Source organism: Hippocampus zosterae, chromosome 9, assembly GCF_025434085.1.
Source record: "Hippocampus zosterae strain Florida chromosome 9, ASM2543408v3, whole genome shotgun sequence".
Classification (NCBI taxonomy): domain Eukaryota; kingdom Metazoa; phylum Chordata; class Actinopteri; order Syngnathiformes; family Syngnathidae; genus Hippocampus; species Hippocampus zosterae.
In genome coordinates this window covers 3788712-3812225 of record NC_067459.1, presented here as the reverse complement: position 1 = coordinate 3812225, position 23514 = coordinate 3788712, and the positions used below count along the sequence as shown (strand labels likewise).

Here is a 23514-nt window from a genome sequence, read left to right as displayed (position 1 = left end):
GAGTTGCGTGTGCTATCTGGATCTCCGTTCACAGGATACGTAAAAAGATTAAAGCAAATAAAGGAGATGAGCATAAATGAAGCTGCCCCTCTCCCCCCCATGGGTTTGGGGTACAAAACCACCCAAAACAAAATGGGAAGAAGTAATAAATAAAGTAAAAGGACGAAAAGAAACTCAAACAGGGATATGAGCTGCTGGAGAGGCAGCCACTCAGGGGGCGCCATCAAAAAAAAAAAAAAAAAAAAAAACCCAACCCTTAACCCTTGGGTCCTTCAAATGAAAAAAACCCTAAATTACGCATTTTACAATTTTTGTAATGATGTATTTCGTGTTATACAAACATTCTTTTTTTTTCAAACACTCAAAATATTCAGAGGCATCTGTGCTATCCATACATATATAGTATTTATTAGTTCTTTGGGATTTTTTTATTCTTTATTTTTTGCAAAAGGAAAAAAAAAATTGTGTCTGGAGGTCTCAACCAAGCCCTACTAACAATCCCGACCGGACGTGTTCATGTAAAATGCATTGGTTTGAAGCCTCCTGCAAAAAGGCAAACTCATTTGCGATCCTCTGGCACAACCTAAAAGTTGCACAATTGGAATGACCTCAACCCAACAATGTGGCATGCATACGTCTGTCGAAAACAAAAGCGATTGACGTAAAAATCGCGTGAAATGCATGTTTACACATTAGGTTTACGATGCATTCAAAAATATGAATTATAATGGGCCTCTATGGTGCAAAATATGTAAATTGTGAAGATTACGGAATCAAAACATGTTTTATTATTGCTGCAATGCCTGAGAATCATCAGCCGGTGACATCATGAAATTTAGGCCATTTTAGAACCCCCCCATACGTTTCAGCTCTCTCGTGTTTTTCCAAATGCCTTTGCCTTTGATTCAAAGACATAATTTTACATTTATCACAAGCGGTGGACTACGAGGGTTAAATAACTGAACCAAAATTAGAACTTAATCCGTTACATAATCGCTTCTATGGTTACCTGATAGTACGTTTGACCAGATTGGAGACTTCCTTGTAGTCCTCATGAAGTTGATTCTTTAGGCGTAGGACCCTGCATCGCTGTTCGACACACTCTTGGCATAGAGTGGAGCCTGCAGTTTAGACAAGTAGTGTGTTTTTGTCACATATTTCTGATGTGAATGCAAATTTAGTTGATTTAGCTTCCCAACCAGCACAAATCCAGGTTGTCTTTTCTCCTACCATCAAGCCGTGGCCCTCCACCATAGCGCTCGTATAGAACCTGCCCAGCTTTCTGAGAAACCCTCTTGACATCTCCTACTTTGTCGGGATGTAGTTTGCCATGGGAACACAGGAAGTGCGAGTTGTCGATTTTCTTGGTGGCGGTAGAGTCATCCAACCACTTCTTCAACCAATCCAGAGGAATAAATTCGTACGGCTCTCCTACAACCACGGATGCAAGAAAACATGAGACAAAAATAAACACGTCACCTCTGAATTTCCATCGATGAAATAGGCATTTTTCTCCTCAAATTGTGGTCACCGATTCATAGATGCCACACCTAAACGCCTCACTTCCCTCAATATCACTTGTTGATTATCTTTCCTATGAAATGACATGCTATGACAATCTGATGATATGTGTCATGGTGAACATGTTTACCAAACCACCCCCCAGCCCCGGCACAACAGACACGGTAGAATGAGGAGGAAATGTAAATGTGTGCAGTGCAGAGAAACTAAAATCCCGGGTCAAACTCTCCCGCATAAAATCCAAATATTGTTCCTTGACACCACATCTAGCAAATGATAATTTTCCAAGGTGGTCAGAGAACGTGGTTACTGACCGTCTCTTGCAGGTAGCAGCTCATACAGCTCCTTCACTTCTTCGTGCTTCGCTTTGCCCTTATCCACACTCTGTTTCCTCATGTCCGACATTTCACTGCACCACTCCTCAAATTTATGGTTGTCTTGGTCCACCAACCTCTGGAGGAACTCTTGGGAGTTAGGAAAGGAGTGAAACAAACCTCAGACAAGATAGCAGACATTGATGTTCAGTGCAAGTTTAGAGCTAACGTAGAGGTTAGTCAGACTACACCAACACAACCCGATTTTGACCCGACAGCCGAATCACAGAAAACGTAGTGTGTTGTGGCAGATTTTGCGTTGTGGTGACACAACGCAACCCTTGTGGTGTGACACTCTCACAGGTTGTCTGGCATCTGGGACGCTTTAGGACCATCACGCAGGAAGTCTGGCATGTTCATTTTGCCACATAGTGTGACATGTCCTGCATCAGAGGTGCCCAATACATTGATGGCGATCGACCCGGAGCTCACGGACTGGTCCAAAGTCGATCGCGAGGTCAGTAGGGAGAGGGGGGGGGTTTGTGTGTCTGTGTGCGTGTTATTAATATGAAATGGTATATGTTAGTACACACTGCACCCATAGCATCTTATCAGTCTCACTTTCACAAAAAGTATTTAAAAAATAAAATAAAAAACTAGGTCACCTTTAACCTACAGTGGCGCTTGTTCGCGCTCAGCAGTCTGCAAGTGCAGCTTGCGATCAGAGCTGTTGCGCTACATCTTTTATTGTTCTTATTCTTCTCATTCAGAGTTTGCTTCAAGTATAGTTCACGAGGGCACTGGTAAAAAATGGGAATCTGGAGGGCCGAGAGAAGCAAAACGGTACACGTGAGCTAGCGTATGAACTACGATAGTTAATACGCTGCATATGTGTGTCCCATGCCTCCGCGTCAGGTCTCGGCAAAGGGAGGCAGTGATTTTCTTTTCACTAAACCACAAATTCTTGTGACAAATTTATTTTTCTGTTTCATTCATCTAAGGGGCCATTATGGCTGTTGCTCACATGTCATGCGTGTTTAAGTGCGTGCGTACACGAGCGTGGTTGATCGAAAAGTAGATCTTTGGTCAAAAAAGGTTTGGCACCCCTGTCCTACGTCATCCTACGTTTGGTTCCTCCGCATTGACTAATTGTGAGATGAAGCAAAATGCCCATCACAATCACCTGACCAACGCGCTTTAGTGCCTTATTCTGCCCAAGAGATCTCATGGGATATAAGTGTGGGCCTATGCTGAAACAGGTGTTGTGGTTCAGATGGCTGCCAGATTAACTGGCTCCCATTTACAGCTGTGGCCATTCGGGCAATGTCAGTCAGGAACATTTTTCTTCCCGTCTGCGGATTCGTCACACAGCTTCGTGCATTTGGTCCAACTGTATGTGCTTGGCTTTTCATTAAACAGCTCCTTGACTACTCCCAATTGTCTGCAAAAATGTGTGAACATAATAATAATTTTAAAAGTATAACATAGTGCATCATTAGTTTATTCATTTTTCAAAACAAAACGGGAAGTAAAAACAAAAAAAGGACCTTTTTAATGTTTGTTCCAAAAAAACCACCAACAAAATTGAGTTGAACCTCATTACAACGTACTTCGAGGGACGAAACGAATCTGTAAGTTATATCGGTTGCTCGTTGTACCATTTCCAATAAAAGGGCCGCCAACTACAGTGTAATACAGTATGAACATTTATAGATACAAAAAAAACATGAATATATAATACTGAATAAATGTGTCAATTCCAAATCATGTAAACAGTAAGAGTAAACCATTCAAGTCAGCAAATGAAAAGTGACGCGCCGGAAGCTGTTTTCGATCATCCTTCACTCTCTTGGCCCTGTAAGTATGTACTCACACACACACACCTGGCCGATCACGCATGAATTAGTTTACACAAAACGCTTTTCAAATACTTGACATTCAATGATTAATCTTCCTTTTGTGTGCACACGTGCACCCTTTGTGGCTTCTGTTCTCGCCAAAATTTCAAAATCTCCGAGATATGGCGAGGCCATGAGAATGCGAGTCGAGGGTATTACTGGTGTGGTGAAAATCTTTCGCAATCACAGTAAAACGCACGCCAATAATAAGTCACTTACACGTCATCGTTTTGAATCTGATGATCAAAAAACGCTAAGTGAAAAAAACGTGTCACCGCCGTGTCTTTTCCGTCGCATCGGGTTGGCGTTACGTGTATTTAAGCTTCCGCGGCTTCACGCCTCCATCCTGGTTACGGTTCGTGGAATTTCCGCTTACGTAAGTTCCGGTAACATGTAATATCGTAGTCAAAATGTTTATGCATAGGTTTTTATTACGGGTGAAGGAAATTCCTTTTCATAGAATTCCGGGGATGAGAATATTTACTGTACAACAATGTACGAGTTGATCAGTAACGTTGCCAAGCAAAGTAGGGTAATCCCGCACTGTACATTTTGTTCACGAGGAAGGTCACGGGCGGCAGTTAGCTTCCCATGGTTCGTTGTAACGAAGGCATATTCACTATTTTATGGGAAAAAGCTGGTCATTACAATGAGGTTTACGTTGTAAAGGTAAGCAAAACCAGCAAATGGAAAATTAACTACGTGAAATTGGGACTTTGATATCTGAACATTATAGGGCTCAAAACGTAAACGGGGAAATCTAACAGCGTGACCATTGTAAAGAACAAAAAAATCTCGTCATCTAGTCATACCTATAAAGCAGGTTTCTCAAGACTATGGTTTGTTATTCGTTGATGCAAAAAAAAGAACTAAAATTCAACCTACCAGGCACTTGAACTGGGGCCACAGCAGGATCTACAGTTTCCTCTTCTTGGACTTTATACACCAACATGTAGGCATTTCTGGAGCAGTGGTAGCCTTTGCTGCACTTGGGTTTTCGTGTCTGAGACTTCACTGTTTCAGCTGAGGACAAAAATAAGACCAAGGAGGTCGTGAATACAGTCTGACAATATATTCAAGCAGAAATGAAAATTCAATAAGCGCCTGTATGATGTATACATGCAGTGCTGCTTACCAATATCATCTTCTGTACCCAACTGCAGCTTCTTGCCTTCCATCTTTTCAATTTCTTCATCATTGAATTTGTACCAGTCGCTGGTACGAGCGTCTTTCACATGGGCAATATAATGTCCTGAGTAGGCACTGATGCCACGGTGGATCAGCACTGCACTCAGTTCATACACACACTTCTGATCTAGAAATGTGACACACGGTTTGGGTCAGAGGTATTTGGACAATACACGCACAAAATGTACTCAAGGATCAAGGATTAAAATGGAGTCCAAAGAGAGTCCAAAACTAGAGAAGTATAGAGTCCTCTCCAAAAAGAATTGGTACGGCAAGGTCTAATCCTTTGGCTTTGCTGTCCTGAAGACTGAGGTTTGAGAGCAAAAGCTAAATCACAAGTCCATCTATCTATCTATCTATCTATCTATCTATCTATCCAACAACACATATTATACAGGTACACTATACACACACACACACACACACACGTACGTATGTGTGTGTGTATATATATATATATATATATATTATAGCCGTCAAACGATTAAAATATTTAATCAAAATAAAAACACAACTGTCATAATTAACTCATAATTAATCGTGATTACTCACATTTTTTTATCGTTTCTGAATTTCCTTTTATTTTTATCCTATTTTTCGCTGTTTTAATGCTCTCATCAACGTGGAATCATGGATCAGTTTTCTATGTGCAAAATGCAAATATTTACTGAAATAATTTCGATTTTCAATTTTACATGAACATTTTTCACTTGTAGCAGTTATTCACACAATCTCTCACACAATATTACTGTCCATCAACAACAGTGAAAAAATATTTTGTCACACAACAGCTGCTTTAACAGCTCTTTTTATGGAATCAAAAAAGAGCAATATAACATTATAAAGTGCATAACTAAGGTAAACTAGTACTCAGCCTATAGTGGATTTAAGCCATGGTTCCATACTTCGTTTTTCTCAAGTTTGCTTTGAAAACAGCAGTCAGGCTGTGTTGATTGTGTTGGTCCTTCTTGCGCGGAAGTCCCTCTACGGTTTTGTGTAGACATCATTTCGGATGACTACACTTTGTTCTGGAGACATTTTATTTTCGCTAGGTCGCTACCACTGCAGCGTCACTGACATACGAAGACAAGTAAGCTCCACCTGCTCTGTTTGTATGGACACGGAATACTGTAACCTTCCACACAAAATAGTTCCAAACAAGTAACAAGTCTCGCTACGGTTTTGTGTAGACATCATTTTGGATGACTAAACTTTGTTCGATGACAAAACTGTAGACGTTTTGTTTTCAGTGCGGTCGCTAGGTCGCTACCACTGCACGTATAGAGTTCAGCGAACTCTATACGTGCCTCAGCGCACCGTCGCTGTCAGACGAACACAGAGAAGCCACACCCCCATTGGACACGGAACACGGTAACCTTCCACACAAAATAGTTCTAAACAAGTAACAATTGTGTTCGTGGCATACATCGTACTCAACAGAATGCCTGCTCTTTATTCACCAGAGGCTCATCAAACTCGTCTCTTATTTCTCTCCCGAAACAGTGTCTTCTCCCGCTTGGTGTACCCGAGCCTTTTCCGCTGCGTACAATTTTTTATTTTTTTTTCCCAAGATGGCACCCGAGTAGGCAGCCTTCGGCAAGTGCTCTTCAAGAGCCTTGCTTTTTTTGTTCTTTTTTGCTGTTTTTGTCTTTTGTTTTGTCACATGTTGTTTGTTGTTTCATTGTGTGGACCTGATATGGACTGTTTTCAGCGCTTTTTGGCCACGACATTCGTCAAAGGAGCAGTATCTGTGCTTGGTGGTTGCGCCTTCTCGGCAGCACGCCTGTACCAGCACAGATTTTGATTGGGAGGAATGTCAGCGCCATTGACTGTCGGTGCTGGACAGACCTGGGGCGCTTGTGTTTTTTGCGCCAGTAATGGGCAGCATTTTTCACAACCCCGATTTGTTCAGTGGCTTTGTCAGTGCTGTTGGACAGTTGGCGTTGGTGCGGCTGGATGGATGGCCGCTGAAGTTGAGGATGAGGAGAGAGGAGCGTTGGCGAAGAGCGCCGATGCGTATTTGGAACCGTATTTGGAATTGAAATGGATTTCCATGGGACAGGAGAAGTGAACCAATCTCTTTTTTCGTCAATGGATGCTACAGCTTCTTGTTGACTTTGAAACTTAGCTTGTAGCCGACGTGTGCACATTTTGAGCATGACGTCTCTGATCCACTGGTTAAAGGACACTTTGATTCTCTCCTCTTTCATCTCAAACTGCTTCAAACAACAAAGCGTATGACGGAAAAGTGCTTAGGACTGCACGACTGTCCGTGTTTTATGTTATTTTGTGTTTATTATTTTACTTTGTTAACTGTTTTGTAAAGCGCTTTGTTACAGCTGCCGCTGTTGTGAAAGCGCTATATAAATCAGCATGTATTGTATTGTAATTTCTGTTCAGCGATTATAATGGAGGCTCTCGCTGGCAATCCATAGTGGAGTTGTTTAATGCAACGCAAATGATTCCAGCTTGAGTCCAGCTGTGGACAATGTTGACAGGCTTGCAAGCAGTAGCCATACATTTAAGCTCTGGCTTCAACAAATTTATCCATCGTCTTCGCTTTGAAATTATCGATAGCTGTCTGTCTTAGATGAGGGGACGGAGTCCTCACATCAGCTGTGTGCTTGGCCATTAAGTGGTATTTCAGACACGGCGTGCTATGATGATAGCTCAGTTTACGACTGCAAAACATCCAGGTAACTTTGGTCTTGTCAGTGGAACTATCTGGAAACCCAGTAAGGGTCCTTGGGCAAGATCCTTCACGCTAATGACTACCTCATACAATGATGAGAGACAATAAAACAAATGACATGCCGGCTCAGACGTCGCCCGGCCAAACAAGGTCTGCGTCAGATGCTGGGGAACCAGAGCACCTTGATGAAAAATGGGCTACTGGAACAAAGCGAAGATGGGCGAGATGCGATAACATGGCTCTGTTGGAATGCTACTACTCAAGCAACCCTAGTCAGAGGGGTCACATGCAGAGAATGTGGGCTAAATGGTTACTTCGAAACCCACAGTCACGGCGGACCACGAAACAACTAGTAGCTCAGTGTTCCAACATCCACAAACGGCAACTGCTGTCACAACTTGAGATTGATGAGGTACGACGCAGGTTCCATGGTGAAGGGCCCCAGGCTGCCAGATCAGAGGAGGAGGTCATACTAGAGCAGTGGTCCTCAACTAGAAATGCTGTCGGTCCACTTTTTTTTTTTTTTTTTTTTTTTAAATAAGACCAAGGTCCGGTCCCATGCACAGCGGTCATGGGGAGCAGGGCAATATGCCCATTTAGTATGGTCAAGCTAAGCTTATACAAATCAACACTCCTCACAACCAACCAATAATGGGGTGCATGAAAATAATTGTTCACTTTGCCAGTACACAGCAAATAATGAGGGGGATTGTGTTGAGGCACAGGAACGCTTTTATTTTGTTAAGTTGTGCCTGCTTAATAATAGAAATAGCCCTTTTAGGGAAATAAGACATTTTTATTCAGACTCACTAACACATTTCAAATCCAGCCTCAAAACACATCTGTTTCGACAAGCCTATTCACTCAGACCATAAAGCCATTATTTATTTATTTCTTTATTTCTTTATTTTTGTTGTATTTTTCTTATTTGATGTTGTTTTTAACATTGTACTCGTGATTTTAACTGCTTGTTGTAAGGTGTCCTTGAGTTTCTAGAATGGCGCCCACAAATAAAATGTATTATTATTATTATTTTAACTTTGTTAAACAGTAGTTGTAATTTTCCCATTAATTTAACAAAAACAAAACAAAATACTAATTTTACCAAAATAAATACTAAACATAAAAACAAAAATATCCTTTTCATTTGTACGATTCCCCTTTTCACATCCCTTCTGAAATCACTTAAAAAATATATCAGAAGAGGAGTTAAGAACCATTTTAAATACTGACACAAGGGAGCACAGGAATGTGCAGTGCTTTTCTTCCACAATTGGTGAATGCAATGTCTGAGGCATGCAAATATTTGAGGACGCCATTGGGATGTTCATTTACCATGTTGCGGTGTTCTGCTATTAAACAGTTGCAAAGTAGACGGAAGCAAAACTGCACACAATCGAAACCTCCCGCGATTCGTTTTGTCTAATTGTCTGTGTGCGGCTCTCCTGGGCTGAAGCTGTGAGCACACTGTGGCGTTGCGCATGCGTCTGTTTCCTGACACTATCATCTATTTTGAATGCGTGCTGACGCTTATGTATGGACACACCTTAAGTTCAGAGGAACCAATCAGCGCATCGTATATGCTTACGCTTATGTATGGACACACCTTAAGTTCAGAGGAGCCAATCAGCGCATCGTTATCGCCGACATGCCCTGCTCAGGCAGGGTCTCTAGTGAGTCAAACATTATACACACAAAGTCGCGCTGCCGCGGTCCTCTGCATTACATCTGTTAGTGCACGCAAAGAATACAACGGATAATTTTAACAAGCGATCGCGGTAATGCGCAGATTATAGCCCACAAATATAAAATGTATAACGTAAAAATCAATTTATAAATTATTTTATACAATTTGCCAAGGGTCCGGACAGAGGAGGTCGGCGGTCCGGTCGTGGATCGCGGTCCTCCAGTTGAGGAAGAGGGTACTAGAGATTGGGAGGCCAGCCCCAATGAATGAAATGCTGAGCGAGGCAGCAACTGACCTCAAATCTAGGATCATGGCGAGAATGAAAGCTGGGCAACCTAGAAACCGATTACAACGGCTATGTGAAGTACCACCTGAAAGTCTCATGGAAAGTGTGAATGCAGCACTAAGGGCGATCCCTACCGTAACGATCACGGAAACCAATGAGCTGATATATGCTTCAGCATCAGTGATCCTTGAGATGCTTGGCTATAAGAGCAAACATGGAAGCCATGAGGTACGTTACCCACCATGGAAAAGACGGTTGGAGGCTAAGATCAAGGCGGCTCGGAAAGATGTGATATATACTTGGATATATATATAAGATATATACTAAGTTCCCAAACACGGAACTTAGTATATATACTAAGTTGCCGCTACAACGGAAATCTGGCTTCTCCAGCCACGCCACTTGAAAATAGCATTGTCCCGTAATATTTGTAGCGACGCCATTTGAGTGCAGCGCGCCTCAGCAGTCGAAAGTCCGCTGCTCTCTGCTGTGTGTGAGTCCGCGCAAACATGTAAGCACGCGCACGTCTTTTGGTTTCAACCAAGCAACCGACGTCACAAATCAAATACGCTTTGATCTATGACAACAAAAAGCTAGCCTAGCCGAAACAACAGCTAACCTTACCTGACGCACACGGCACACACAGCAGAGAGCAGTGGACTATCGACTGCTGAGGCGCGCTTCGCTCGAGTGGCGTTGCTACATATTTGTCTGTCACTTGTTGAGATCGATAAATTCGATGAGTAGATTCTTCCAGAAAATACGGTAATTGTTTGCCGAACCGGCAACCAAACCATCCATTCACTGCCCCAGGATGGCGTCAATCTATTGTTGTTTCCCGGAATGACCCGAAGTGATCACGTGATCATCGTCGGAACTAATCGGAGACGGCGAAAAAGCAGAGCGGGTACCAGGTCCTGCATGTTCCAACAAAACTATGAATTAGAAGGGTGGGGAAAATGACATACACAAATGAAATGAACACCGCGGGTTAATTTTTATGGATTTTAGAAGATTTCCCTGAAAATTATGGACAATTAAGAACATAATTTTACAACTTACTTTTTTATTAATTTTTATTAACTTTATCTACACACACACACACACACACACACACACAAACAAACACACACACAAACACACACACACCTGAGCTGTATTTATAGAGCACTTTCAAACAAAGTGCTGTCCATGGAGCAACTAACATATTTCATCCAAGAGGTCACAAAGGAACCCAGAACAACATCGAAAAAAATTCAAGTCTCCCTCACCTCAGTTCAGGTCAGGTCCTGACTCAACAATAAAGACCAGACTGGGCAAAAATGACATCCATAGCCAAACCAGTTACGAGATTTAGGAGGAAAATACATTTTCACACAGAGCCAGACAGTTCATGGACCATGGCATTGTGTGGTTAAAGTCAGCAAAATCCTACTTTGTCCATCCATTTTGTATGACAAGTGTGTCATTTATCCTTTTGTAACCATATATCTGACCGAAGCAGAAGAGCATTGAAATTAAAAGTGGGGATACCTTTTGTGACTTCAAAAAAAGGTGCCATGTCCAGTTGCTCAGGGAAGCTGATGTAGGTGTTGAGTTTTTTCTTGTGCCCCGTTTGTCTAGAGATTACATCAGAGAAGCTGTCAATAAGTGGGTAACTAACTCATGCATCATTATTTGTTCCGATGTTTCATATCGAGATGATTAATAGGATATGGATATTTCATTTAAGAAATATTTTTGGGACAAACCTGTCAAAGACAAAGCGCATGAGCTGCAGGTTGAGGGTCGGAGGGAGACTGTGCAGTCTGATCCTCCGGGTGGCGTTCTGTTTACTTTGACAGCTTTCACAGAAGTAGCGGTTGTCTCCATCTAGTTTCTCATCCTGAAAAGTGAAGAGAAGCGTAAATAGTTTACGTTGGACTAAGTGGCGGGTCGTATAAATGGTATGAGTGGTATAAATTTGGCCCAAGGGGGGAATTTCATTATACCTGATAATCACAATATTTTTTGGCATCGAAATGCTCATTTGTCTGGCATAATTCTTGAGAACACTAAGCTATTCATTTATCTGTATCGATGTATAAGGCCTACGATAAAGCTGTATCATGAGGGTTAGACTTGTTGCCATTGATGCTGGTTGCAGAACAACACATCTTTTGATTTGTTTTTAATCAATATAATTATCCATTGATTTGCTTTACTGTGATTGCCTGGACACCAGTAGTGGGTATACCCTGCCTATTGCCTGAAGACAGGTGGGATAGGCTCCAGCACGCCGGCAATAGTTGTGTGACAATTTGACTATTTCGCAGTTCGTTTATCGCAGATTCGGTGCAGCGCGGATTTTTTTCAAACATATTAATAATTTTAAATATATATACAGTATATATATTTTTTTCATATACATGGAGTACAGTACTGTATATGTTGCTCTATGTGACTGTTGTTTTGCAGCTTCTCACGGACTGTTTGCGGACTGTATATGTTAATTGGTCGCTACTTCGCGGATTTTCATTTATCGCGGTTGGTTTTGGTCCCCATTAACCGCAATAAACGAGGGATAACAGAGTAATATGTGCATTAGCAACCAACTACAGGTACGTTATTGTCATCATTTGTCACTGAAGTTAAAAAGGAGTATTTTATTTTTACATTGTCTTTTATTGATTAATTTTTTTCTTGTAAGAATTGTTAACTATCCATCTATTTTCTGATCCACTTATCCTCTTGAGGGTCGTGGGCATGGTGGAGCCTATCCCAGCTGTATCCGGGCAGTAGGTGGTGAGTGAAAACAGTGCGACTTTGCTTGCTTGTTTTCATTTTAAGACATGAAGAACACACTTTAACAACATTAATGTAACATAGAATTTTTAAAAACAATTTAAAAATTTCACAAGGATTTGAACAAACCCTTTTCCTGTCAAACATAAATGATTTCGCATGAAAAAAAGTTTGCGTAGAAGCTAGAATATGCTGAAAAGCTCTGAGGTGAGATGCCCATTTTCAATTTGTTAAGCTTGCTTGTGTTTCCACCTGACATTTTCATTATTGATTGCACTTGTGGCAATGTGCACCGAGCAGCGGCGTCATCCCTCCGTCCCTGTACAGTCTGAAGACATAACCGCTCAAACCAAGAACCAGACCTTAACGTTAGTGCAACAGTTGCATTGAGTGTAAATCGATTAGTCCTGCCTAAAGTGAAACACTCAACTGCTAGCAAGAGAGCTAATTCAATGTAAATGACGCCAGCTTGTGCTGTGAGCATGTATGTTGTTAATACATAAATCCTGGAAAGCCAACAGACTGTGCCGCACATGCTAAAACCCGGTGACGCGGTGATGATGCGGCTATGAAGTCTGAGTAGTTGTGGCGGACTCGCTGACACCTTTACACATACAGGTCCTTTAAAAAAATATCATATTGTGATCAAGTTCATTATTTCCCATAATGTAATGATAAAAATTTAACTTTCATATATTTTGCTGCACACCAACTGAAATATTTGAGGTCTTTTACTTTTTAAATACTGATGATTTTGGCATACAGCTCATGAAAACCCAAAATTCCTATCTCAAAAAATTTGCATATCATGAAAATGTACTGTAAAGGAGCTATTAACCTAATCATCTGAATCAACGAGTTAACTCTAAACACCCACAAATGATTCCTAAGGCTGGTTCATGACTCAACACCGCAATCATGGGTAAGACTGCCGACCTGACTGCTGTCCTGAAGGCCACCATTGACACCCTCAAACAAGAGGGTAAGACACAGAAAGAAATCTCTGAGCAAATAGTCTGTGGGAAGTAAAAAATGTGGCAGAAAACGCTGCACAACCAGAAGAGGTGACCAGGTGCCGCATTCTCCAGGTCAAGCAACTTTTGAACCAGTAACAGCGGCAGAAGCGGCTGAACCGGGCTACAGAGAAGCAGCACTGGACTGTTGCTCAGTAGTCCAAAGTACTTTTTTTCAGATTAAAGCAAATTTTGCATGTCATTCGGAAATCAAGGTGCCAGAGTCTGGAGGAAGACTGGGGAAAAGGAACTGCCAAAATGCCTGAAGTCCAGTGTCAAGTACCCACAGCCACTGATGGTCTGGGGTGCATTGTCAGCTTCTAGTGTTGGTCCACTGTGTATTATCAAAGGCAGGATCAGTGCAGCTAGCGATCGGAGTTTTTCGAGCGCTTCATGCTTCCATCTGGTGAAAAGCTTTATGGAGATGAAGATTTCATTTTTCAGTATGACCTGGCACCCACTCACAGTGCCAAGACCACTGGTAAATGATTTAGTGACCAAGGTATTACTGTGCTCAATTGGGCTGCCAACTCTCCTGACCTGAACTCCAAAGAGAATCTGTGGGATATTGTGAAGAGGAAGATGAGAGACACCAGACCCAACACTGTGGATGAGCTTCAGGCGCTATTGAAGCATCCTGGGCCTCCATAACACCTCAGCAGTGCCACAGGCTGATTGCCTCCATGCCACACTGCATTTCTGCAAAAGGATTCCCAACCACGTATTGATTGCAAAAAAAATTTAAAAAAAACAACAACTTTTCAAAAAAATTGGTCGGATGAAATAAGCAAATGTTTTGAGATAGGGATTTTATTCTTCCTTAATTTTTTTTGCCAAAATCATCAATATTAAAACAATAAACGGTAAACAATAAAATTTAGTTGTGTTTCATGAATTTAAAATATATGAAAGCCTCCTGTTGATCAGTTCATTATAGAAAATAATACTTTCTCACAATATGCTATTTTTTTAGAAGGACCTGAATGCCGATACCACACATCACAATAAAATTGTAAAAACAATAGGGTTAGATGGCATGATGGACGTTTTTAAATAATACTATGGATCCTGTCATAATATGATCACGCAGCACTACGTTGGCACAGGAAGGAGTCACAGATGACTCTCCCGCCAGGTGGACGAGATGGCTCGCCTCAGATTGTGAACCTCCGTCATAAACTACCGTATTTTCCACACTAAAAGGCGCACTGGATTATGAGGTGCACCTTCAATGAATTGCCAATTTGGTAATTGTTTTTAAACAATTACAATTGTTTTAAAACAATGCATCCACTCGATGGAGCTAAGCTCAAGGAAATGGCAACAGAACTGTAGCAACACCACTCAAGTGAAGCGTGCCTCAGTAGTCCATAGTGCGCTGCTCTCTGTGCACGCGCGAGCGCGCACGTGGTTCAACCAATCTGCGCAGACGCAACCTACGTCACAGATCAAAGGAGCTTTGAACAAACGACAACAGCGAACATAGCTTAGCTGTCGAGTGGCGTTGCTACAGAACGATCAGATGTCAGTAAAACTTATTTAATAACGCAGTGACACAGTTCACTTAACCAACAGCAGCAAGTTATAACATTGATTCATTAACATTCAACTCCCTTGTCGCTGCTCTATTTTCGTGTTCAACTGCATAACCCGATCGCCTTAACTTTGAACTCTGCGTGGTAAGCATGTCTCTAGCAAAGAGCCATTTTGAGATCGACATATTACAGTAATAACCACAAGGTGCATCGGATTTTAAGGCGCACCGTGAGCTTTTAAGAAAATGGAAGGCTATTAGGTGCGCCTTTTATTGCAGAAAATACGGTAACATTAACTTATTTTTGGTTTGAAATGACATCTAGGTAGAAGGTGAAAAATAACATTTCATATCGCCTAAATCAGGGGTGTCAAACTCCTGTCCTGCATGTTTTCCAAGTCTCCCTGTTGCAACACACCTGATTCAAATGAACAGGTTCAATGTCAGGCTTCCGCAGAGCTTGCTGATGATCTGATCATTTAAATCTGGTGTGTTGCAACAGGGAGGCTTGGAAAACATGCAGGGCAGCGGCCCTCCAGGACCGGAGTTTGACACTCCTGGCCTAAATCAATGGAAACTGTAAGAAACAGAACCCATTGAGGGTGGAGCTTATTGAGCTTATTGATGTTGCAGTTTTACTGCGGATATGGCCATAATGAGGCAGCGTTCAGTAAAGTCAAAATGGAAATGACGATTACATTTCGGTTCATTTCCCAACCCAAAGTTAAAATGCATCCTGACAATAATTGTTTTATTTTGTTTTCTAAGATTCACTGGTGATACTGCAAATCATTGACTAAGACAATCAGCACTTGTATTTCCAAAACGCATTCGATTACGTTAGTACCGTGACCTTAACATACCTTCAGAAACTCTGTAACACATTCTGTAAGGTTCTTGTGGCCCTGAATATTCAATTCCAGTTCATAGAATCTGGAAGGCAGCGCAGACGATCGCCCACATTGGTTACAGCTGGGAAAACAACATCGATTGCAATTAGAAAATCTCTCTTGATTCATGTGAAGAAATGAATCTTTGCAGTTCAACAGTGGGGGCAGTACACGGACGTGATGCATCTTTGAGAATAAAGTGACATTTAAATAAAGTGGCAGTTGGTTTGCTTACACAGTTACATAGGAGAACTGTCCACAGAATTGCTGCTGAATGACATTTTGCAGGATTGGGTTCTTCTGCTTGGACAATGTGTCCTCCAACAAGGACAAGAAGAGCTTTGAGAACTCCTGGGCATCCTGAGAGAGAAAAGAATGACTAGTACTTTGTGGGGCATCATATTGTTGAAGTAATAGGAAAGTTAATCGGCTGGCTTCTTACTTGCTGCTGCCCAGTGTCTAAGCCAAGAGCTTTAACCAGCCCTGAAGGATCAATGTATTTTCTGTTACTATTCTGTAGTAGTGCAAACAAATATTGCAGATGCTCACAAATGGACTCAGGTTCATAATCTGAAACACACCAAGTATTTGTCAGCGGAGTGTTCCGCATTTGTCAAGAAACAACCATCAGACGTCGTCGTCAAGCTGTAATTGATGGTCAAGGTCACATGACGAGTTATTGCGACAGACATTTTTGTTGTGGTGTTCCCACTATTGTCAACATTTGTTCCAATGAACATTTGAGATGAAGAAATCACCAGTGCACCCTTCTACTTAAATATCTCACTTTCATGATAGTCACCTGAAGTTTTTACATTTTCATATCCCTACATTTTTGTGAATAGTGTTTATACATATACAGAGTCAGACTCATCCAAATCGGTCTTATCTCATCACCGCTGGATTTCTGATGGGTGTCGGTGACTCACTTAGGATTGTCATAATAACAATTTACAGAACAATACATTTTCTGAGAAACTGTCATGATAAATGACAAATGAAAACAAGAGTTTTATTCTGTTGATACTATGATAGAGCATCTTAAATCAAGTATCTTGTTATCAAAAACAAATAACCTTTTCTTTTGAACATTGGCATTGCGATAGAGAACAATAAATATCTTTGATGAATACAATTCACAAAATTCGCATTGAAAGCCAGTCCCTCACTGAACGATGAAAGCTTGCTCGCGTTAGCAAACATGAAACTCTTCGCGATTGTTTGCAATCATATTATGAACTAGAAGGCTAAGACCAGGCCTGCAACTTGTAAACAAATACTTAACGAATTCCGTCATGAATCACACACAGATATACTATTTCAATGCCATATCACCATTATCATGTGATAAATTTGTTACTGGGGGGAAAAAATTGCTGGTGAAGTATCATCGTAGAAAAATTACAAGAGTGCGTATGAGATGCAGGGATTGGATTGAACTTTTTTTTTTTTTTTTACTTTTGACTCGTCACAAAGGCTGGTCATGTGCAGAGTTCTGAAAAACTTTGTGGGGCCATCAAAACTAATTTGCCTCATGAGATGAAATTCAATCTATCGATCTGATCTCTCTAAGGTGGTGCCTTCAGGAACAATCTGAAAAGAGCTTCCCATATGCAGCTAATTAATAGTTTGAAATGGAATCTAGCCCTGCAATTGGCTGGCAACTGGTTCAGGGTGTCCCCCGCCTACTGCCCGAAGACAGCTCGGATAGGCTCCAGCACCCCCCCCGCGACCCTCGTGAGGATAAAGCGGTTTGGTAAATGGATGGAATCTATCTATCTAGTGTTTGAAACCAGCCAGTGTTTCATTTGGCCTTCAATGCATCCATCTCTTCCTCCATCCATCTCTGCAGCATGATGCACATTGGTGAGCACATCTGCCTCACAGTTCTTGTGCTTTGGATTTGAATTGCAGGGGCTCAGGCTCCCTCCAGAATAGAACAGACAAATATTTTAAAATATCCATCCATCTTTCAATCCGCTTTATCCTCACAAGGGTTGCGGGGGGTGCTGGAGCCTATCCCAACTGTCTTCGGGCAGTAGGCCGGGGACACCCTGAACCGGTTGCCAGCCCATCGCAGGGCACGCGGAGATGAACAAGCATCCACGCTCACTCACACCTAGGGATAATTTTAAGTGTTCAATCAGCCTGCCATGCATGTTTTTGGAATGTTGGGAAGATACCGGAGTACCCAGAGAAAACCCACCCAGGCTCGGGAAGAACATGCAAACTCCACACAGGAAGACCGGAGCCGATCGAACACACAACCTCTGCACTGTGAGGTTGACGCGCTAACCAATGGACCAACAGGCCGCCATGTAAAAATATACATCATATCATTAGTTTTGATAGTTTGAATGTTTACTAATTTACTAATCCAAAAGTAATTGAAAGTATTAAAGTTAAAATACTTTAATATGTTGGTACTTTTAGTACAATGCTAAGTACACTTTATAACAGGTAACTACTAACCATCGGAATAAATTTTTAAAGTAACCCTTTGGACCATGGCGCTTGAATTGACACATCTATGGACATATAAGTCGAACATGATTAGATTAAGGTGTTCAAAACATGTATTTTAAAAACTTTCAATTTAATGCAATACAGTACTTCTCTTTAGTGCAAGTAAGCACACTTGATAAAACTATGCCATTGTACACAAATTATTTTTTTTAATGCCGCACACATTTTAAACCAGCTGAATTACCAAACACAAACCATCTGTACTTGTACCTGACTCTGTGTTGTGTTCCTCTGCACGGGAATTGTAGTGCTGATAGAGGCTTCTTCGCAACTCAAGGTTGTGGAACCACACCTGCAGGAAGGTGTTGACATAGCACGTAGCACCCAGATTGGTCAAACCAACAAACGTGTTCTGTAAGAGACAGAAAAACAGACAGTACTACAAATAGTAATGTATTGTATTGTACTATGCACAGTGATTGAACTGATCAAATATTGTACCTTATCTCTTCGCTCTGAATTTGGGTCATCAATATTGTGGAAAGAATTTTCATCAATCTCCCCAAGCCACGTCTGTTCCCCAATGCCAACAAGACAGTTGGGGTTGCCTTTACAGTTCCTCCTGAAGTCATAGCATGTACACTAATCAAACCCGATATTCAAAGAACAATTACATATACATACACTGTATGGAATGCTAACAATTTGGATAGGAGTTTCTAAGCAAATTTAAGTCACAGCATAAGACTGAACTCGGGAATCTAACAACTGGTCGTTGAAGATTCTTATTGGTTAACGTGACGTTTATTGATGTCATCTGACGTTGTGTCGCAATACACAGGGTCCAATACGAGGAATAAAGACTTGATGCGCTGTGTTTGGTTGATAATTTTCCATCAGGGAAAATATAATCGAGGGTGTTTAACTTGTTATTCACTATTATCACAACTGAAAATGGTGGAACATTTCTGAAAGTACCTGCAGGTTCCTCTCTTGCAGGCCGGAAGACTGATGCGGTACGCTAGCTCGATATGCTCCTGTCTGATATCTTCAGGTTTTACAGATTCCACCCAACGCCAAGCCGCTTTTTCCAACTGTAAGCGCGGCGCCATATTCCTGGGATGTAGGGTTCACCAAAAGGATCAACTGTGCACACGAACAAACTGCAATGTAATGAGAATGCTAACACAGGCTAAATGCGTAATCACTTCGGAAGCAGTCTTCCACCAATATCTAATGACACTACCTAATTCACACAACTAACGGAAGTAATATTTTACATCAGCGACAGTTCGACACCTCGCATATAAAAAAAAACACGCAGTCAAATTTGCTGTTTAGCAAAAGAACTACCCTGCTTATACTAGTGGCTCGTTAACTAGCGCAGCCCAACCCGACCTTGTCTTCTACTCCGTATTCCATTTAAGTCTATGAAACGCTGACAACTTCTGAAAGAATGCCAACTAATTGCGAACCTTGATTCACCAATTGGTTCGTATCAATTCACATTTTATTGAATTTTATTTCAGATTTATCGCTCTTGTGTTCGTAAAGATGATCACTTAGCTAAAAAAAAAAAAAAGAACGTGCACGTCGTTAATATATGACGTAGGAGACAGCCCTGGAAGAGGAAGCTGATACTGTTCCATTCGTCGCTTCTTCTTCGTCGTCGTCGTCTTCTTCTTTGTAAGCGATAGCGCTTTGGAGACTGTAATAGTGCATTACCGCCACCTATTGTTCTGCAAGAATTTGCATTTAGGTTCTTTTTATTTCAGTCGGTATTAGGAGAACTTGCCCTTATGGATGGATTTTCTTCTTTCTTATTTCTACCCACAATCTTGCTGCTGTAGACTGTAAATTTCCCCAGCGTGGGGCAAATAAAGCATCTTATCTTATAACCTATTTTAGTTTCACTGTATATTTTGAGGGCGGCCCGGTAGACCAGTGGTTAGCACGTCGGCTTCACAGTGCAGAGGTACCGGGTTCGATTCCAGCTCCGGCCTCCCTGTGTGGAGTTTGCATGTTCTCCCCGGGCCTGCGTGGGTTTTCTCCGGGTGCTCCGGTTTCCTCCCACATTCCAAAAACATGCATGGCAGGCTGATTGGACGCTCTAAAATTGTCCCAAGGTGTGATTGTGAGCGTGGATGGTTCGTCTCTGTGTGCCCTGCGATTGGCTGGCAACTGATCCAGGGTGTCCCCCGCCTACTGCCCGAAGACGGCTGGGATAGGCTCCAGCACCCCCCGCGACCCTAGTGAGGATTAAGCGGTTCAGAAAATGGATGGATGGATGGATGGATGTATATTTTGATGTAAATGCAGCATTATTGTAAATGCTGTGTTAATTATATTGTCCGCAGCATGTATCCATCCATCCATTTTCCGATCCGCTTTATCCTCACAAGGGTCACGGGCGGTGGGGCAGCCTATCCCAGCTGTCTTCGGGCAGTAGGCAAGGGACACCCCGAACCAGATGCCAACCAGTCGCAGGGCACAGAGACGAACAATCATCCCATTCAACCTCACAGTCACACCTAGGGACAATTTAGAGTGTTCCATTAACCTGCCATGCATGTTTCTGGAATGTGACGGGAATGTGAGCTCAAAAATAATTTTCAGTTAAGCACCAGAGAAAGGGATTCACGTAGGTTTATTACAGTTTGTGAACATAGAGAATAGTGGGTTTTGAATTAGGCTTCATTAAAGTAAGCAAAATGTTGCAAAGACTTTCATAAACAGTTGTCCTTTTTTGTGTTTGTGAATGTTCCAATGTTTGTCAACTGTCCATCCTTCACTGTCACCACTTTGCAATGTTTATATGTTTAACACAGTTAATAGACTGTTAACCATCCAAAAATACCTTTCTTCACATTTACAATACAGTCTTACTTGACCAGCAGAAAATCATACAAATTAGCCCTGAGGGTGTGACCACCATTATGACAGTCACTAGTGTCTCCAGGTCTTGGATTACCCATCCTGCCAGCCAATCACTGTGCTCCACTTCCATTTGAATGAGAATAAAGGTGCAGTTAAGACTAAAAGTACATATCTTTAGCCTTTCAAGATGAAATGTACGAGTGCATTCTCCTATGCACCCAAACTAGTAAAGTGTATTTGAACTACTCAAGAAGTGCATATATACATATATCGAAATGAGCCACTGAGGCTGAGCTTTTGAATGGTCAAAATGGACATGCATTCCAACCAGCCACCGCTTCCAAACATTTAGAAGTACAAATTCTATCCGCAAAAAAACAAAACATTCAACCATTTTCACAAGGGTCACGGACATGCCGAGCCTTTCCCAGCTCTTTTCGGGCAGTGGGCAGGATGCACTCTAAACTGGTTGCCAGCCAAACGCAGAGCACACAGAGAAACAACCATCTGTGTTCTCACTCACCTCGATACAATTGAGAGTGTTTCATTAACCTGCCATGCATGTTTTTGGAATGTAGGACAAAGCCCACAGAGGCACAGTGAACATGCAAACTCCACACCATGCGGAGCTAGAATCGACCCCTGTTCGTCTGCACTGTGAGGCGGACGTGCTAACCCAGGCATGTCCAAAGTCCGGCCCGGGGGCCAAATCCGGCCCGCGGTCGAATTTCATCCGGCCCTCGGCCCCTGTCATAAAATCAGTGCCGTCTGGCCCGCAGGTTGGACGCAATGGAACACGTGTTGCATTGACTGAGGTCTCGTAGACTGGTGAGTGATGTTTCATAGAATACTGCTTCCCTCTAGTGGCTAAATGAGTAATAGCATTCACTAAATAAGTAATAGCATTTAGACACTAGAGGGCATCACTCACGAGTTAACAAGACATCACTCCGTGATTATATTGACTGATATGTCATATTTAAATTGATCCTTGCAGTTGTAGATATGTGTATTGCTTGTTCATTTCCCCGTTATTCGAGTCAAAGGTTTTGTGACTATTGAAAAGTCATGCTGATACATTTTATGTTTTAAATCAATCAATTTGCACTCAGGAGACTTCTGTTTAAGAAAAAGTCAAGTGAATAAGCAGTTGCATGTGATATACCTGTTTCAAATGAACCAAAAGAAATTCTTAAGATTGTTGAAATTAAAATAAAAATGGAAATGTGAAACAGACTGGCTTACTAAAATTTGTTGAACAATATTGTTGTTCAATGTAAAGAATGTCAGCCAAGGTCGGCCCCCCGACATTTTACCACATAAAATCTGGCCCCCTTGGCAAAAAGTTTGGACACCCCTGTGCTAACCAGTCAACTAACATGCTGCCCCAGAAGTAAAACAGCAAAAACATTTGTGGCATCTTCGTCAAATAAAAGTTTTCATTTATACAGGTAGTAATTATTTCCCTTTCTAGCAGAAGTTTAATTTTGCTTCAATTACACAATTAGAATGATCCCTCACCACTTCGCGGCTTCACTGTTTGTTTTTTTTTTTAAATAAAACATTTAAAAAATAAATACAGCCATATCGGTAACCACCATATTACGAACACGAAAATTCCAGGCGGGGGTTGGGTAGTGTGGGGGGCAAATCCTACTTGTGGTTTTTGACATTTTGCAGGAGGGTGGGGGTCATACCAAGTAACCACAAAAAGGAAGGATTACTGTATTTTCCACATCTACAAGTCGTTTTTGCTTCAAGTGTAGATGAATTTTCCATACGAGTTCTCATTTCTATAGCTCTACAAAATTCTTTTTTAAAGTTTTTTTTTACAAATAGAATACAAAATCTGTGACATTTCCATGGTACAAGTTACTTTTGTACCAAATTTACCTCCATATTTTCATCCATCCATCCATTTTATCCTCACAAGGGTGCGCTGAAGCCTCTATCCCAGCTGTCTTCAGGCTGTTGGCGGGGTACACCCTGAACCGGTTTCCAGCCAATCACAGGGCACACATAGACAAACAACCATTTGAGGTCACAATCACACCTTGGGACAATTTAGAGTCTTCAATTGACCTAGCTTGCATGTTTTTGAAATGTGGGAGGGAACCGGAGTGCCCAGAGAAAACATGCAAACTCTACACAGGAAGGCCAGAGCTGGAATCGAACCCTGCACCTCTACAATGTGAGGCGGGTGTGCTAACCAGTCGCCCACTGTGCTGCCCACCTTTATATCTCACAGAGAAAGTCACTTTTCAGAATAGAATTTATATGTTTAAAATGTGTTTTTAGGTTATATATTTTGATTTCTATAGATTCCAAAATTGGGGTTTTCATTAGGTGTAATCTTAATCATAA

The 23514-nt window shown here is 41.6% G+C and overlaps 1 protein-coding gene across 2 annotated transcripts in view; it reads right to left on the bottom strand.

Moving 5' to 3' along the window:
• usp48 (ubiquitin specific peptidase 48) overlaps positions 1 to 19947 on the bottom strand; it is a 56023-nt gene extending 36076 nt beyond the window's left edge. Inside the window, exons 1-14 of one of the 2 annotated variants that reach the window (XM_052075076.1) lie at positions 19749 to 19946; positions 19252 to 19419; positions 18775 to 18895; positions 18544 to 18685; positions 16250 to 16377; positions 16043 to 16167; positions 15781 to 15889; positions 11338 to 11471; positions 11120 to 11205; positions 4869 to 5048; positions 4619 to 4756; positions 1836 to 1985; positions 1231 to 1431; positions 1010 to 1121 (exon numbers count right to left, since the gene is read on the bottom strand). In XM_052075076.1, the coding sequence (XP_051931036.1) occupies positions 1010 to 1121; positions 1231 to 1431; positions 1836 to 1985; positions 4619 to 4756; positions 4869 to 5048; positions 11120 to 11205; positions 11338 to 11471; positions 15781 to 15889; positions 16043 to 16167; positions 16250 to 16377; positions 18544 to 18685; positions 18775 to 18895; positions 19252 to 19385 (1760 nt within the window). In that variant the 5' untranslated portion in view covers positions 19386 to 19419; positions 19749 to 19946. Of the gene's footprint in view, positions 1 to 1009; positions 1122 to 1230; positions 1432 to 1835; positions 1986 to 4618; positions 4757 to 4868; positions 5049 to 11119; positions 11206 to 11337; positions 11472 to 15780; positions 15890 to 16042; positions 16168 to 16249; positions 16378 to 18543; positions 18686 to 18774; positions 18896 to 19251 lie in introns of both variants that reach the window. The other variant, XM_052075077.1, reaches the window with a different exon arrangement.
• Positions 19948 to 23514: the final 3567 nt, after the last annotated feature.